The 13,481-nt window shown below is 43.6% G+C and overlaps 1 protein-coding gene across 3 annotated transcripts in view; it reads left to right on the top strand.

Annotated features, from left to right (window-relative positions):
* The window catches only part of nrxn3b (neurexin 3b), a 324,595-nt gene extending 316,301 nt beyond the window's left edge, over nucleotides 1-8,294 (top strand). For all 3 annotated transcript variants that reach the window (XM_082505625.1, XM_082505627.1, XM_082505626.1), the window contains one exon: nucleotides 6,256-8,294. In XM_082505625.1, coding sequence (XP_082361751.1) covers nucleotides 6,256-7,238 — 983 coding nt within the window. In that variant the 3' untranslated portion in view covers nucleotides 7,239-8,294. The remainder of the gene's footprint in view (nucleotides 1-6,255) is intronic.
* Nucleotides 8,295-13,481: the final 5,187 nt, after the last annotated feature.

Genomic DNA, 13,481 nt, shown 5'->3' with positions numbered 1-13,481 from the left:
ATTATAACTTTCACAATACCTCTGGATCAGATGACTGCGTTTAATGGGCAAGTCTACTTATACTGAAACTCATAACTCAGAGAGGATTATCACTGCAGCGTGTGTTAGTTTCATGCACCTGCAACTTTACTGCTTTGGGTCAATTTCACACTCGTCATTAGCGTCGTTTCCAGCTGCAGCATTGGAAAAAAAGGGACAGGCGCTGAGCTCGCTGCTGCAACAAGCTACTGTTAGTGAACACAGTTGCTGTATTGACTTTATAATATGAAGTTATCTTAATTTTTGTCTTCAAGGGGCCAAAAGAGAGTTTAGTGTAGATTCAGGAGATGAGATTCAGTGGATTTTGTACACTTGTTACACCCCTGAAGCACCGCAGCTCCCTAACACACTTACTTTTTGCTGTGCTATAAGAATGACAGACTACCTGCTGAACATTATCGCACAGATAGGTTGTTTGAGCCTTTCTGAGCAACAGCCAGTCCAGGCGTTTTCTATAAGAGACGGCTCTCCTGCAAAATTGTGCAGCAGCAAGCACGCAGTGTAACTGTTGCATGCCACGCTGCAGTCAGCTATGTCATGGGAAGAATGTTTTTCCATAAAAAGGGCATAAATGATCCTGCATGCACTGTTACCCTCTGCCTTTGATCAAGTGCAGCGCAGATCAAACAGATGTAGTGTATTTATAGATGTTTCCTCATCTCGTTTGCCCGGGGTAGATAAAGTCCAGGATCTGGCGTTCAGATTAATCTTAGACTGGAGGCTGGGATGTAATGTTGTGTGATTTCTTCACTGCTGTATATGAAGAGCAAAGTGCAGGGTACGGAATGAAGTATGATAGGGATGGATCACCGAGTTTCCTTGTGGCATCGGCTATGGATTCCGTCAAGCCCCGCCGGGCCGGCTGTCACTTCGACACAGGCCTCGGATCAGTTTAAAGGTTATCCAGCTGACACACGTCTGCCGAGTGTAGAGGTGCAGCCTAATGGCTGTACAGCAAATCGACCAGCTGACAGGGGCGAGTCGCCACGCCTGTTGGAGACGCCAATTTAATACACCGGAATGCGGCCCAGCCACATGATGACGGATTAAGAGCTATCCGCCATGCGCCGCGGCTACACAGGCGAGCACCTTCTTCCGGGGGTGCTTCGCGCATCCATGACAGGACAGACTTCTCCATCGGAGCTGTGAACGGAACATCGCTTAATGTTTAGAAGAGAAATGAATGTCCATCAGTGAGAAATTAGGTTTCTTCTGGCAGACGTGTGCGCAGACACGATAAGATAAGTTTAATGGTGAGGTAAAGTGCTTTGAAACGACATGCTTCTAGAAAGCTCCGCCGCTGCACGGTACACCCTTATAATCCCTGGCAAGTGTATCCACGCTGAGAATCTGTGTGCTGCTGGCCTTCTGGTAATCAGTTCCCTACCTGTAGTAGGTAGGGATGAATGAATCTGCTACAGCAGGCGTCTGGGCACAATGCTTGCACCACAATGGGATTTCAGGGCCCCAAACCACTGACTCACCCACAATTTGTGTCAAAAATCCCATTCAATCAGTTCATCCGCGGTGCACCGGCTTTTCTGCTTTTATGGCGGAGCGTTGTCAAATCCCTGACACACCGTCAGGATTCATCTCCATTCGGAAGCCTCAGCAAACTTTTTGGATGGACACGGGGATCAAACCAGGGAGCGAGGAGAAGGAAAAGAGTGGGGGGAGAGGAGGAAAGTGAAGAGTAAGTGCTTTCTTGGAGATTTCTGCATCTGTAGCTCTCAAGCTGCTGAGGTAGTCAATCAGCCATTTAGTAGTTACTGTATTTACTTTAATTCCTCTTCAAAAAGCCCGCAAACAGGCATGCAGCCTTTATTACATGGTGGGATGAAAAGAGGAATGGCTTTAATATTGAGTTTGTTTCATATTTTCATTTTAGTAGATGGGTTTCTCTCATTGATGCAAAAGGAGGGAGAGTCAGTAGGCGTGCAGAAACACACTAGTCACAAGTCCTGACTTCCTTTGAGAAACTGGCTGCGGCTCTATCAGAGCGGAGAGTTTTTTGGGGGGGTGGTCTTGCTAGGATGGCAGGGTTTTAGAATAAAATCCCCATCCATCTTGATGAGTTTCGAAAAACAAACGCAATCTGGTTGAGCAAACCCATTAGAAAGCGGCGTGTTTGTCTGCTTCTGAAATGCAGCAAGACGTGCGGCGCTTGTGCAAGAGCTTACACAGGATTAAAGTGTTTACAAAACATCAAGGTCCTCTGCACTGACTTTACTAAAACGGGGGGCTTCACTGCAGCGTCTCCCCTCCCATCCGAGTGTTTTGTTGATATAGCACAAAGCTAACAGTAGCCGAAAGCTGTTAGCCAAGAACGGAGTGAGAGGATGCAAACAAGGCCAAGACAACGAGGGCAGAGTTGGATAAATAAAAGCCTCGGATGCAATCGCTTTACTCCGAGACGCTCCTGTTTATTTAACAGGGCAGAGCGGTTTTATGGCTGTTTGCTGGAACGTCACAGGTAGCGGCGACGTAGCGGCTTTCCCCCCCCTTTTTTCAGTGAAAGACGAGAATGGCAGCGATGCAGTGCGAGGCCTCCGCTGAATCATGTCCTATGACATCCTCTGAATCAGGGCCGGAGCAGTGACAGGGACATTCGCATTTTAGATGCCGGCGTGGATAAGGAGCCGTCAATACAGTGTGACAGATGCCATATTTACTCAATAATGCTTCGCTCGCAGAGACAGTGTGCTTAAAAAAAACCAAATGAGGTTTCTGTAAAACAGCCTGCAGAGGATTAACCCAAAGCTGATGTGCAGAGATAAATCCACCACGTGCCCTCTTGTGGAACTGCAGATGCTTATCTGTCAAACGAAGGCTGTCGGTTATGCACGTAACACAAAGCATCTAAACGTCCGACGATCTCTCTCTACCCCGTTCTCTGTATTAATTAGTGAAAGTGCTGGTTACGTACGGTGCACCGTAACTGCTAGTGAATGACTTCTTTACATCAGGAAAATATCCCACAGCCCTTTGCTGGCAGTCACCTTTACTGACCATTGGCCCGCCCCTTCTTAAGCCCCTCCCCCTCCCCCCACCATACCTGTCCCCCCTGGCTTGCTGTATTGTTATTGTATTATTACTCTCCCTAAATGCAACTTACTTAAGCATGCATTAACCCAACTTCTTAGAGTGGAACTAAAACAAACTCCAAAAGAAAGGAAAGAAAGCGTTTGTGTGATTTGCCTCTCTTTCTCTGACGTACATCCAGATTGCACGCCCTGTCCTGTGTTTTAAAAAGAAATACTAACAAGAGAAATGTATTGAGGTAACTAATAATAACCCGCTTATTATTAGTTAAACGAAGGTGGCGACACTTTCCTATAAACTGTCCCCCCCCCTCCCTCTCTCTCTCTTTGTCTGCCTCAGTGTGTGCTTTCTGGTTGTTCATCTTTGATAGTGTGAGAAATTTAATGCCTTTCTTTCTTGCTTGCTAATCTCTCTTTATCTGTTATTTTCCTCCTTTTTTGTACATATATGATAATCCACATATATGTGAACCTCTCTGTTTCTTTTCTGACAATGTTAAATTTAAACTGCTAATTTGTTGCGAATCACAATTGCGATGTTATTTTTATTATGACCCCCCCCCCCCCCTCCTCCTTTTTAAATTAGAACAAAACTTCCTCTTTTCTCTATGAACTAATTAGCGTTTCGTAAACAGCAGAAGGCTCTTAAGATTGGGTATCAAAACCATGCAGCTGCACTGAGATTTTCATAGAGAAAAAAGAGAAGCTGCCTCGAAAAACTGCTAATCCTGGCCCGATCTGAAAACACTGCTTTCCAAAACTGTTTCCGTGCCGATCTCGAACATCCACCTGTGAAGTTAAGCGCTTGTCTCCGATTGGAAATTGGGATCGAATAGATTAACGAGTCTGAATTCTTTTTTTGTGCATGGCAAAAGAAGTTGCAGCTTAGGGTTTGTAAAACTGTCAGTGTTGAGAGTGCTGTTCTCTTTTGTAGATGGGCATGTATATGCTCATTGTTTGTATATCCCCATCCCTTCCTTACAGCCAAAAGCTCTAATGCCGCCCGACCGCTTCGTGCCGCCTTTACATGGACATGGCAACTGATGTACACGTTCACCCCCATCTATGTCATTTCCTTCCTAGTATGTTCATAGGTCCCACCCCGTCTCACACTCCCTCCTCCCGAAACCCCCTTTACGTAGAGATTCTAAGATATGTACAGTCATCCAATTTGTTCGTAGCTGACGAGCAAGCTAAAGCCGAGCGAACGAGCAAAAAAAAAAGAAGAAAAGAATGAGAAAAAAAAAAGTCATCTAATCCGGCTGTAGATATTTATGGAGAGACTTATCAATCAAAGCAAGAATTATAGATATACTGTTTTCTTTTTTCTAATAAAATGATTCTGAAAAATCCAAAAATAACAACAAAAAAGATCCTGAACAGAATGGTGAAGATTATTTTCATGTCATGATGTGTGGATGTATGTGTTGTTGCCTCCCTGTACCATCCTGTCTAAGAACAAAAGAGAGAAATATATACTTACTTAATCAGAAAATGTTAAAAAGAAACTAACCTAACTTGTCCAAAGGCATTCTTACACAACTTTCTTTTGTAAATTTTTTTTTTCTTCCTGCCAAAATCATGCGGGCAATTTGTTGATGTAAGTTGACAAAACTGATGGTATGCTTTCTTCCTTTGAAAACTGTTTCATCTTTTTTTCGTAGGCTTTTTTTCCGAGCTGACTTTGTTTGGTTTTCTTTCTTTCTTTTTTTAATTTTCCTCTTACTAATCCTTTCTCTAAATAGCTCTATCTGTGGCTTTACTTTGTGAATGTTTCTTACGATGTTTGCTCTAACTCTAAACTCTTTTCGTTTGTTTTTTTTGTAATGCCTTAATTATTATTTCTATTTTTTTTTCCTTTTTCATTTTCTGTTGTGTTCTCTTTCTTTTTCTTTATTGTTCCAAAAGGTTTGCATCTCTTTATAGTGCCCTGTTTGTGAGCCTTTGCAATGTACAAACAATCCACCTTGGCAAGAGGATAAGCAGCTTCAATAGACATCTGAATGTTTCAAAGTCTTTGTAGTCGTCCAACAACAGGTTTAACCAATGAAAGGCAAATGACTTTATTATAAAAGAGGCAGACACATGTGGAAGCATGTCTCTGTCTTTTGATCTTACGTGTGAATAATTAATAACGTCCAACTGCTCTTACAAGCTGTTATAAGCCAGCAAACATTCAGGTGTCTCTGAACTGCCCGGTGACTTTGTGCCACTGTGGTAACTGTAGGGGTCAAAAGGCAAGAGGCTAGGGCAAGTAGGGGAGCCCGCTAATGTCGAGGGAAGGACAGGCTCGCTCATCTCCAGCAGCATTTCAGCTGTGACTGCAGCGAGTAGATCAGTCAGCCAGACCTAAACTTGCCTATCAGCTTCCTAAGAGGTGCGAGATATCGTTTTGGGACTTTGGAGACCCTCCAGCCCAAAGACACAACCTCTCATTTTTCATCATTGTGATGCTTTGTGAAGCTTGTTAGTATTTTCCAGCCCGTGTAGGTCAGCAGGGTTAAAAAGCGTCGCTCCGAGCAGCTACGGTATAAGAAACACCTTACAAATAGTTTCTCATTTCAGACTTAGTTAACTTGCTTTCAGGCCCACTGGCTTGCACTTGAATTGCAAAACCAATGCTAATACCCTCTGCTTCTTTTTTATCCACAGAGCACATCTCTCGGTGCTCATAGTTTTAGGCTAAAAAGGATTTACACTTGAAGATAAATGAAACATGCCTCTTAAAAGCCCGGGCTAGTCATTTATGTGCAGATATATGCAGAATTACGAGGTAGAACTAATACGAGGGCCACAAACTCCACAGCATCACAAGTAATTCCCGCTTTCCTATGCAGCAGCAGCTTATATAGGAATTAATTTGAGGCGTCAGTTTAACGTGGCTCACCCTTGTGCATCCCTCAAAGCCTTTTGATGCAATGTATACTTATTTATGGCTGTTGTTTTCTTTCATTTGGGTCTCGTTTGGTTCTGAGTTTCATTGTTTTTGCACTGGTACAGTGTTTTCTGTTTGATTCTTTCTTTCTTTCTCTTCAGTACTTTTGATTCCCTACGTTGAGCTTTGCTTTTTCTACTTTTCGTTTTCCGATTCTTTTTGGTGCTTGACTGCTTCTTGCTTTGCCGATGGAACGCTTTCTGCCGTCTGACTGGCGCTTGTTTCTGTTTCACTTTCCAGGAGGGGAGCTAGTTATCCCCGTGCTAGTCGAGGACCCCATAGACATCCCTTCTGTATCCACCCGTTCTCCCTTCATCCCCCTCCCCCCAACCCTCCGCCCTGTCCTCACCATTATTGAGACCACCAAAGAATCCTTGGCCATGGCCACTGAGGCGGGGGTACCTTGCTTGTCGGACCGAGGCAGCGATGATTGTGATGATGGTGATGGTGGTGATGATGGTGATGATGATGATGATGATGGCATGGTGATTTCGGGGTTTGGCTCTGGCGAAGCTTTCGACTCTAGCCTGCCCCCGACTGACGATGAAGATTTTTACACCACCTTCTCCCTGGTAACAGATAAGATCTTGACCACATCGGCCTATGAAGGCAGCTACAAAGCCCTCGCGCCCAAGTGGGAGGCCAAGGACTTGAGGCCTAGCAAAGCCTCTGAGGCAGGTAGGACTGCACCCACCTCGCCTCTGCCCGACCTCCGGGGCACGCCGCCGGCGGCGGTCCCCTCGGACACGCCACCCAAGCTGCCTGCCGGGAAAATGAACAACCGCGAGGTAAAACCCCCGCAGCCGGACATGGTCCTGGTGTCACTGCCCACGTCCTTCGATCTGGACGGCACCAAGCCACGAGGCCCCTTCATCACCTCGCCCATGCTGCGCACGGTGCCTGCCGCCTTGCCCACGGTGCCCGGCGTGCAGCGGGTGCCCCCGGGGGCCTCGGAGGTGGTCCGGGAATCCAGCAGTACCACGGGCATGGTGGTGGGCATTGTCTCAGCCGCCGCCCTCTGCATCCTCATTCTCCTCTACGCCATGTACAAGTACAGGAACAGGGAGGAGGGTTCCTACCAGGTGGACGAAACACGCAACTACATCAGCAACTCGGCGCAAACCAACGGCGCTGTGGTGAAGGATAAAGCACCCAGCGGCGGCGCCAAAGGCAGCGCCAGTAGCAAGAGACCGAAAGACAAGGACAAGGAATATTATGTATAGAAATCCAGTCATTTCCCGACCCATAAAGCTACAAACTGTTTGGAACAAAGTTAAGAACACTTTGACAGTACCATATTGGCAACTGTGATTTAAAAAGAATCAAATCTCTTTAGAACTCGAGACTTACTGAGTCGCAGAAACATTTACAAAAAAGAACTTTGGCTTATGGAAGCACACTTACTATTGTAAGCATTACAGAGAGACAATGCAGTAACAGCTGCACCGGGACTCAGCGTGGACACTTTTAAGGAGTCCCTGCTGGAGACATCCGGCAGTGTGAATAACATCACTTTAACACCCACACGACCCCATGTGACTGTCTAAGAGGTGTGTGATCCTTGGAGTTCTGACGACCTTGTCCATTGTAACCCTGTAAAATATGATCACTGTCATTTCGGCCATTCTGAGCATGCATGTGAGGTGTATGTGACGTGGTGCTGGCATCTTGTGTAAGTGAGGGACCTCAAGAAACAATGATTGTTGGGGAAAGTTGGAAGTCAAACCCTGATTTTGCGTTACAAAGCGGTTTCATTAAATGTAGCTTTCATGGATGCGATGTGAGGTAACGTATACGTGTTTCTTGTTTTTCTTTTATTATTTTTTATTTATTCAATCAATCAGTAGTTTGTTTATTTATATATTGAGTTTCACTTTTTTGTTTTCTTTAGTTTGTTTTTCTAAGGATGATGGCCAGTCAGGGTCGACTAGGCAGAGCTCAGCAGGATGTAATACAGTAATGTATTTCAATATTTTTCTCCCCCCGCCCTCACGTCTCAGTTAAGGATTGGACTGCTATGCAGGGCATCCAAATTCTAGACGGCATTCAAGCGTGCAAGAGTGGATCCACCAGGCAAACTGTACAATGTTAATTCTCAGAGTTTCAAACGTCTGATAGCATTTTTCTTCTTTTCCCTTTTCATTTGATTTCTTTTTATTGTTTCGGTCGTTCCTCTGTTTCCTTTTACCGATATGACGCTGTGGCAAAAATGCATTACCATAAAATGTGTCTGATGAAGATGTAATTGTCACAATCTTAACGAAGAAAAACAAACACAGGCTGATTCTAGCTGTTCAGACGACTGTGTCAAAAACATGTTTACATATTTTATTACATCTAGCCGTCGTGCTTTGCAGGTCAAATGTTGTACAGAAGATTCCAGTTCCTGTTGAGTTATTTTTTATCCTGTTCTTGTATAGATGGACCGTTTGATTTGATTTTTCTGCTGTAGCAACATGACTGGAAAAAGGAAAACAGCAAACAAAACGAAGCATTTTTATTCTTTTGCCTGGAGATGAGAAAGTGATGTGCACAGGAACATTTGTTTAGGCAGGGAACAAATGCTGTTAGACGACAAGTCTGGTCTCCCTGGATGGTGTTTGTCTTCAGTCGCATGAATATTTGACCACCGGAAGCCGTCAGTCGGAGAGAAGACGCCTCCCTCAGATCTTGTCTTAGGGACTCCTCCTTATTCTGAAGTTGCTTTCATCATGTCATTTATTTATTTTTTTATTGGAAATTCAAAAAAAATGAAACGAGAATAAAGACAGATTATGATGGATTTGGAGATCTATTGCTAGAACTTTACTGGCTTACAGATGTTTTTTATTTTGTTCCTTTTTTCTGTCTTTTTTTTTTTTTTACTGTATCGTCTTGTCTGATCAGCTCGTCACTTTTTTGCATTCGATTTTTTTCTGTCGTTGTATAGCTAATTTCATGTCTCATTTATACGACATTATCTTCCGACAATATGTCGGGTTTTTCTTTTTTAATGTCATTTATTTATTGCTGAAATTATTTGTCCTCTTCTGTTTTCATGCAAATCAGTCGGTGTGTATGTTCACTTTGATTTTTTGTGTTGGTACTTGGCTTTTTCAGCCAGTTTAATTATCGTCTTCTGCTTCTCCTTTTTGACTCCAAACAATTCCCAGAAATAAAAAAGGAAAAAGTTGTTCCCAAACTTATTTTGGGTGGTTAGACTGCAGGATGCTGTCACTCGCTTCGTCCCTGTTGTGCTAAGAAAGACGGGAGACGACGCTGAAAGAGGATGGAGATAGATTCTATCTGAGGCCATTCGCCGAAGCGCAGTTTCTCATCCATTTGTTATCACTTCGCTGATTTCCTTTTATACCAAAAAGTGGCACCATTTCTATTCAAATGAAGTCCGGAGCGGAGCAGCTCAACGTTATCATTTACCTATAGATGATTATGCAAATTCATACACTGCTCATTGATGCAACAAGAGAAAAAGGGATGAGGGGAGAGAATGATTATTAGAGGGTCCAGAGTCTTCACAACACTAGAGGAATGGCTTTGGGTTTTAGAGTTGAGTCTTTGTGAGAGCGCGCAGCCAAATGAGATTCTTCACGACCATATGGCCGGGTTATGAGCTACTCAATGGCGGCAGCACCTGCTTTCCCAGCTCGTTTTTACACTGTCCATATTTCGTGCAAATGGGCCTTCACAGAGCTGGTCATTAACTTGCAATAGCCCATTGATGTAGGATATCAGAGTGCCGTGTGTGAGTATATCCAGCTCACACAATGACTACATATTAACTCATTCATCCTCCCAGGCTATGGGAACAAGGAGGCCAGCAGGGGTTTCGTTCAGCTGAAGGAGGAGTGCCTTTTTTATTATTATTATTATTATTATTTATATATTCAGAGGCAGAGGGATTCTTCTTTTCAGTCCTCCGCCAAAAATCAGAGGAAATTTGCTCTGCATAAGTCAACACAATAAAAAGTTAATGCGCAAGCAAACGGCATTCATTTTAACAAGCAGCGACATTCACTCCTCACTTCATCCTGCTGCCAAAAGGCGAGCGGCAAAATCACCGTGAGAAGGGCGCCACTCGTATAACAAACCCCATTCGGCTCAGTTCGCCTCAGCTTTACGGTGCACGCTGGTGTTTTGCACTCTCACTGCTCTCGTATTTAAAACATTGCAAGCAGCTGATCTTTGCAAAAAACTGTCAAACGACAAAGGTTCAAGGTTCTTTATTTGTCACATGCATAGTTATACAAGTATAACACACAGTGAAATGTAGCCTGACACTGGGGGGGGGTGACACCATCTATTCTGCACCAAATAGCAGAGAGAGTTAGCAACTTAGTGGTTAGTTTTATTTATATAGCGCCAAATCATAGCAACGGTTGCCTCAGTGTGACGCGACAAATACAGAAAACCCCAATGAACAGATGACCCCCTCTGAGCACTTGGCGACAGTGGGAAGGAAAAACTCCCTTTTTACAGGAAGAAACCTCTGGTAGCACCAGGCTCAGGGATCCTGGTGGTTGCCTCTCTAACTTTCTCCAAACTGTCCCTCAAAGCACTCATTTCTAATCCTGTCCACCAGGAAGAGATTTTACGAACATCTTTGCATCTTTAACTCTGCTGCCGCCAGCTGACCCCTCGTGTAACATATCTAAGAAAAGGACATATCCAGTTTATAAGAGCATGCCCTCCAAACAAATCGATGGCCACCCCAATATATTTTGTTTTCATTATTATAGGCCTAGTCGTAAAGACCAGGTCGCTGGTTGGTTGCCTTAAAATATAAGTCAGCTGTTTCACCAGTGTCTTCTCCCATGGTTGATGTCAGCTCTATCTTACACTTTAGCTGGAGGCCCACAGAACCTGCAGCAGATGGAAATGCTACAGTGTCTCAAGGCTTGTTATCCTCCTGTTACATCACAAGTAACATTTTAACCAGGACACCAAGAACACTGCACACTTTTTGTGACTTGTAAAACAAACCGCACTGTCCTGTCTGACTCTAAAGGTACCATAATTTACTAAATGGACTTTGTACTATGATAAATAGGATTTAAAAGTAGATACTGAGACCATAAGCTCATCAGACAAGGATTTACTGAGGTCATATTAATAAGACATAGGTTCATTTTCTCGTAGACTTCTGTGCAATGAGATTTCTATTTGCAAGCAGTTGAGTCGCCACCTGCTGGCCACTGCAAAGAACGTGAGTTTCATGCAGTTCCACACTTAGCTGGTTCTCGTTGGTTTGTGTAGTTCAGGCTCACTCCAGGCTGTGATTTAGCTCTGTTTTGTACTTGATTCAACAGGATATTAGCAGCAATTAAATGTCTTTAACTGTGATAATTGTTTAGGTTTTTCTAAGAGAGAAATCTGATCTTTATAATCTTTATATCGCCGTTCACCATTCGCTCCTTTATAAGCTCTTTTTTTTTTTTTTAAATCACTAAATATTTATCTGGTCTTCTTTTTTATTGAGCCGGAGGCTGCAGAGCACCGTGCACCAGGGGCAGAACTTCTCTACCTTTATCTCTCAGCTGTCAGAGCTGATTTATGTTCAGGAGCGTCTGTCACAGCCTCTTAGCCTCATTTACAACATTACACTGGAATGTGAATCTCAGTCTAATTGCAAGCTTGTTTGTAAAGAAAGGAGGCTGGTTTCATGGCAGTCAACAAGCAGAAAATCCCCTTAATCCAAAATATAACTGTCTTCTGCATATTTTTATGACGTGCTGATAAAAAGTCATTTTTTCTCTCCACACTGCAGAGGCCAGAGATTAAAATAAAAGGCCAGCACTGTGAGCCACTTAACATGACACTTAGCAATAACATCGAGAGAAATGAGAAGCAAAACAAACACCGCATAAATCACAGCAGGAAATACAGAGGGTAAAGAAAAAGCGCTCTTATTTTAGTCAAATATTTTCCCAAATAAAGAACAATTAAATATTTGCAGTTATCGTGATCCAAATGAATACCCCCCTCCCCCCCAACAAGCAGCGTGTAGAAAAAAGAAACCGGGTTTAAAACATTTAGGTGGTGTAATGCCCACTGGCACACTTACTGAAAACAGTGAGGTATTGTTATTTTCACAACCATTAGTCACTTTCAGGTTTACACCAGCAGGGTGCCAGTGGAGGAAACATATCCATTTGATATTCACAAGCCATTTGCTTACACAGTTGTTGGCTGACAAAGTTTATTGATTGGATTTTATGTGTAGCAACTACTTTTCCTTTTAGTCAAATTAGTAGAAGTAGATTACATCAATCCCTCTGATGTCGGCTGGATAATTCATATCTTAATTGACAGAAAAACAATTTACATTTGCTAATGGCTTTTCCAAATGGGTTGCTGCGTGCATTTGACTGCATTAGCTTTGCTTTCGCGCCGTATAGGGCCCGTGGAACGACAGCGAGGGAGCAGCACAGCTCCCGTTGGTGCATTTAAAGGCCGACAGTTGACCTGTCATGAAATTTTACTTCAACTAATGAAGTGGTTAATTCCACTTAAAAGCTTTATGCCATGTTTTTTTCCCTTTCACATAAACAGCAGCTTTATAAGGGCAGCACATCAGCCCTTTTGCTGATTACAGGTGGAATGTGTTTTGCTGCTTCCCACACTGGAGCAGGATGCTGTAAAACACCTTTGCGCACTGGGAACGTCTGCAGCTGTGGCATTTTATAGATCCCCTGTATAGATTGTAGAGATGCAGGATCTCGGTAAACATTCAGGAGAGATGCTGTATCCTCCCCGGGAACGAAGCAAAGCAGCTGTGAAGGCGACGGTGATCAGTCCTGACAGGTAAAATATGAGCCTGCTGACCTTAACTTATGAAGGGCGCACACGCACGTTGACACACACTCACCCACACACACACAACAAAAAGACGAGCGTGTCTCTGTGGGTGTAGGTGTGCATATCCATTAGGTATGCTTAAGCCATATCAAAGTTTGCAGAAAAATGGCTTAGCGGTTGTGCTCGTGTGGGTTAAGCATTCATATATGTCTCAGTGGGTGCACGCTGTGATACATTAGCAGAATAGTCAGGTGTACATATATGTGTGTGTGTATATATATATATACTAAATTCACTGTCTCGTTGTGAGGGGCACACCACCTCCTATTCTTCTGCTCCATCACTGTGCAGCCAAAGCTTTCAGTTAGCTCCTCAGCCCTAATTAACTGCCAAGATATGAATGTGCTAATCGGGGCTCTAAATCTTCACTTCCATCGACAAAAGCTTTTACAGGCTGTCACCGCTGCATGATAAACAGGGGGGCTGCTGCTTTCTCGACCAGTGGACACAGTGCCATCTAGGGACCGCCTCCAGGACCTCAGGAGTTTTAACACGTGAAGGTATTTGTTTCCATGCATACATAATCATAATGGCATGAGTATATATACTTTTTTATTTGGTGCCATTTATTTTTATAGACTAAAATCACAAATAATTTCCAGACACTTTAT

The sequence above is a fragment of the Aulonocara stuartgranti genome (assembly GCF_965226115.1).
Source record: "Aulonocara stuartgranti genome assembly, chromosome: 15".
Taxonomy (NCBI): Eukaryota; Metazoa; Chordata; class Actinopteri; order Cichliformes; family Cichlidae; genus Aulonocara; species Aulonocara stuartgranti.
This window is presented reverse-complemented; position numbering and strand designations above follow the sequence as displayed.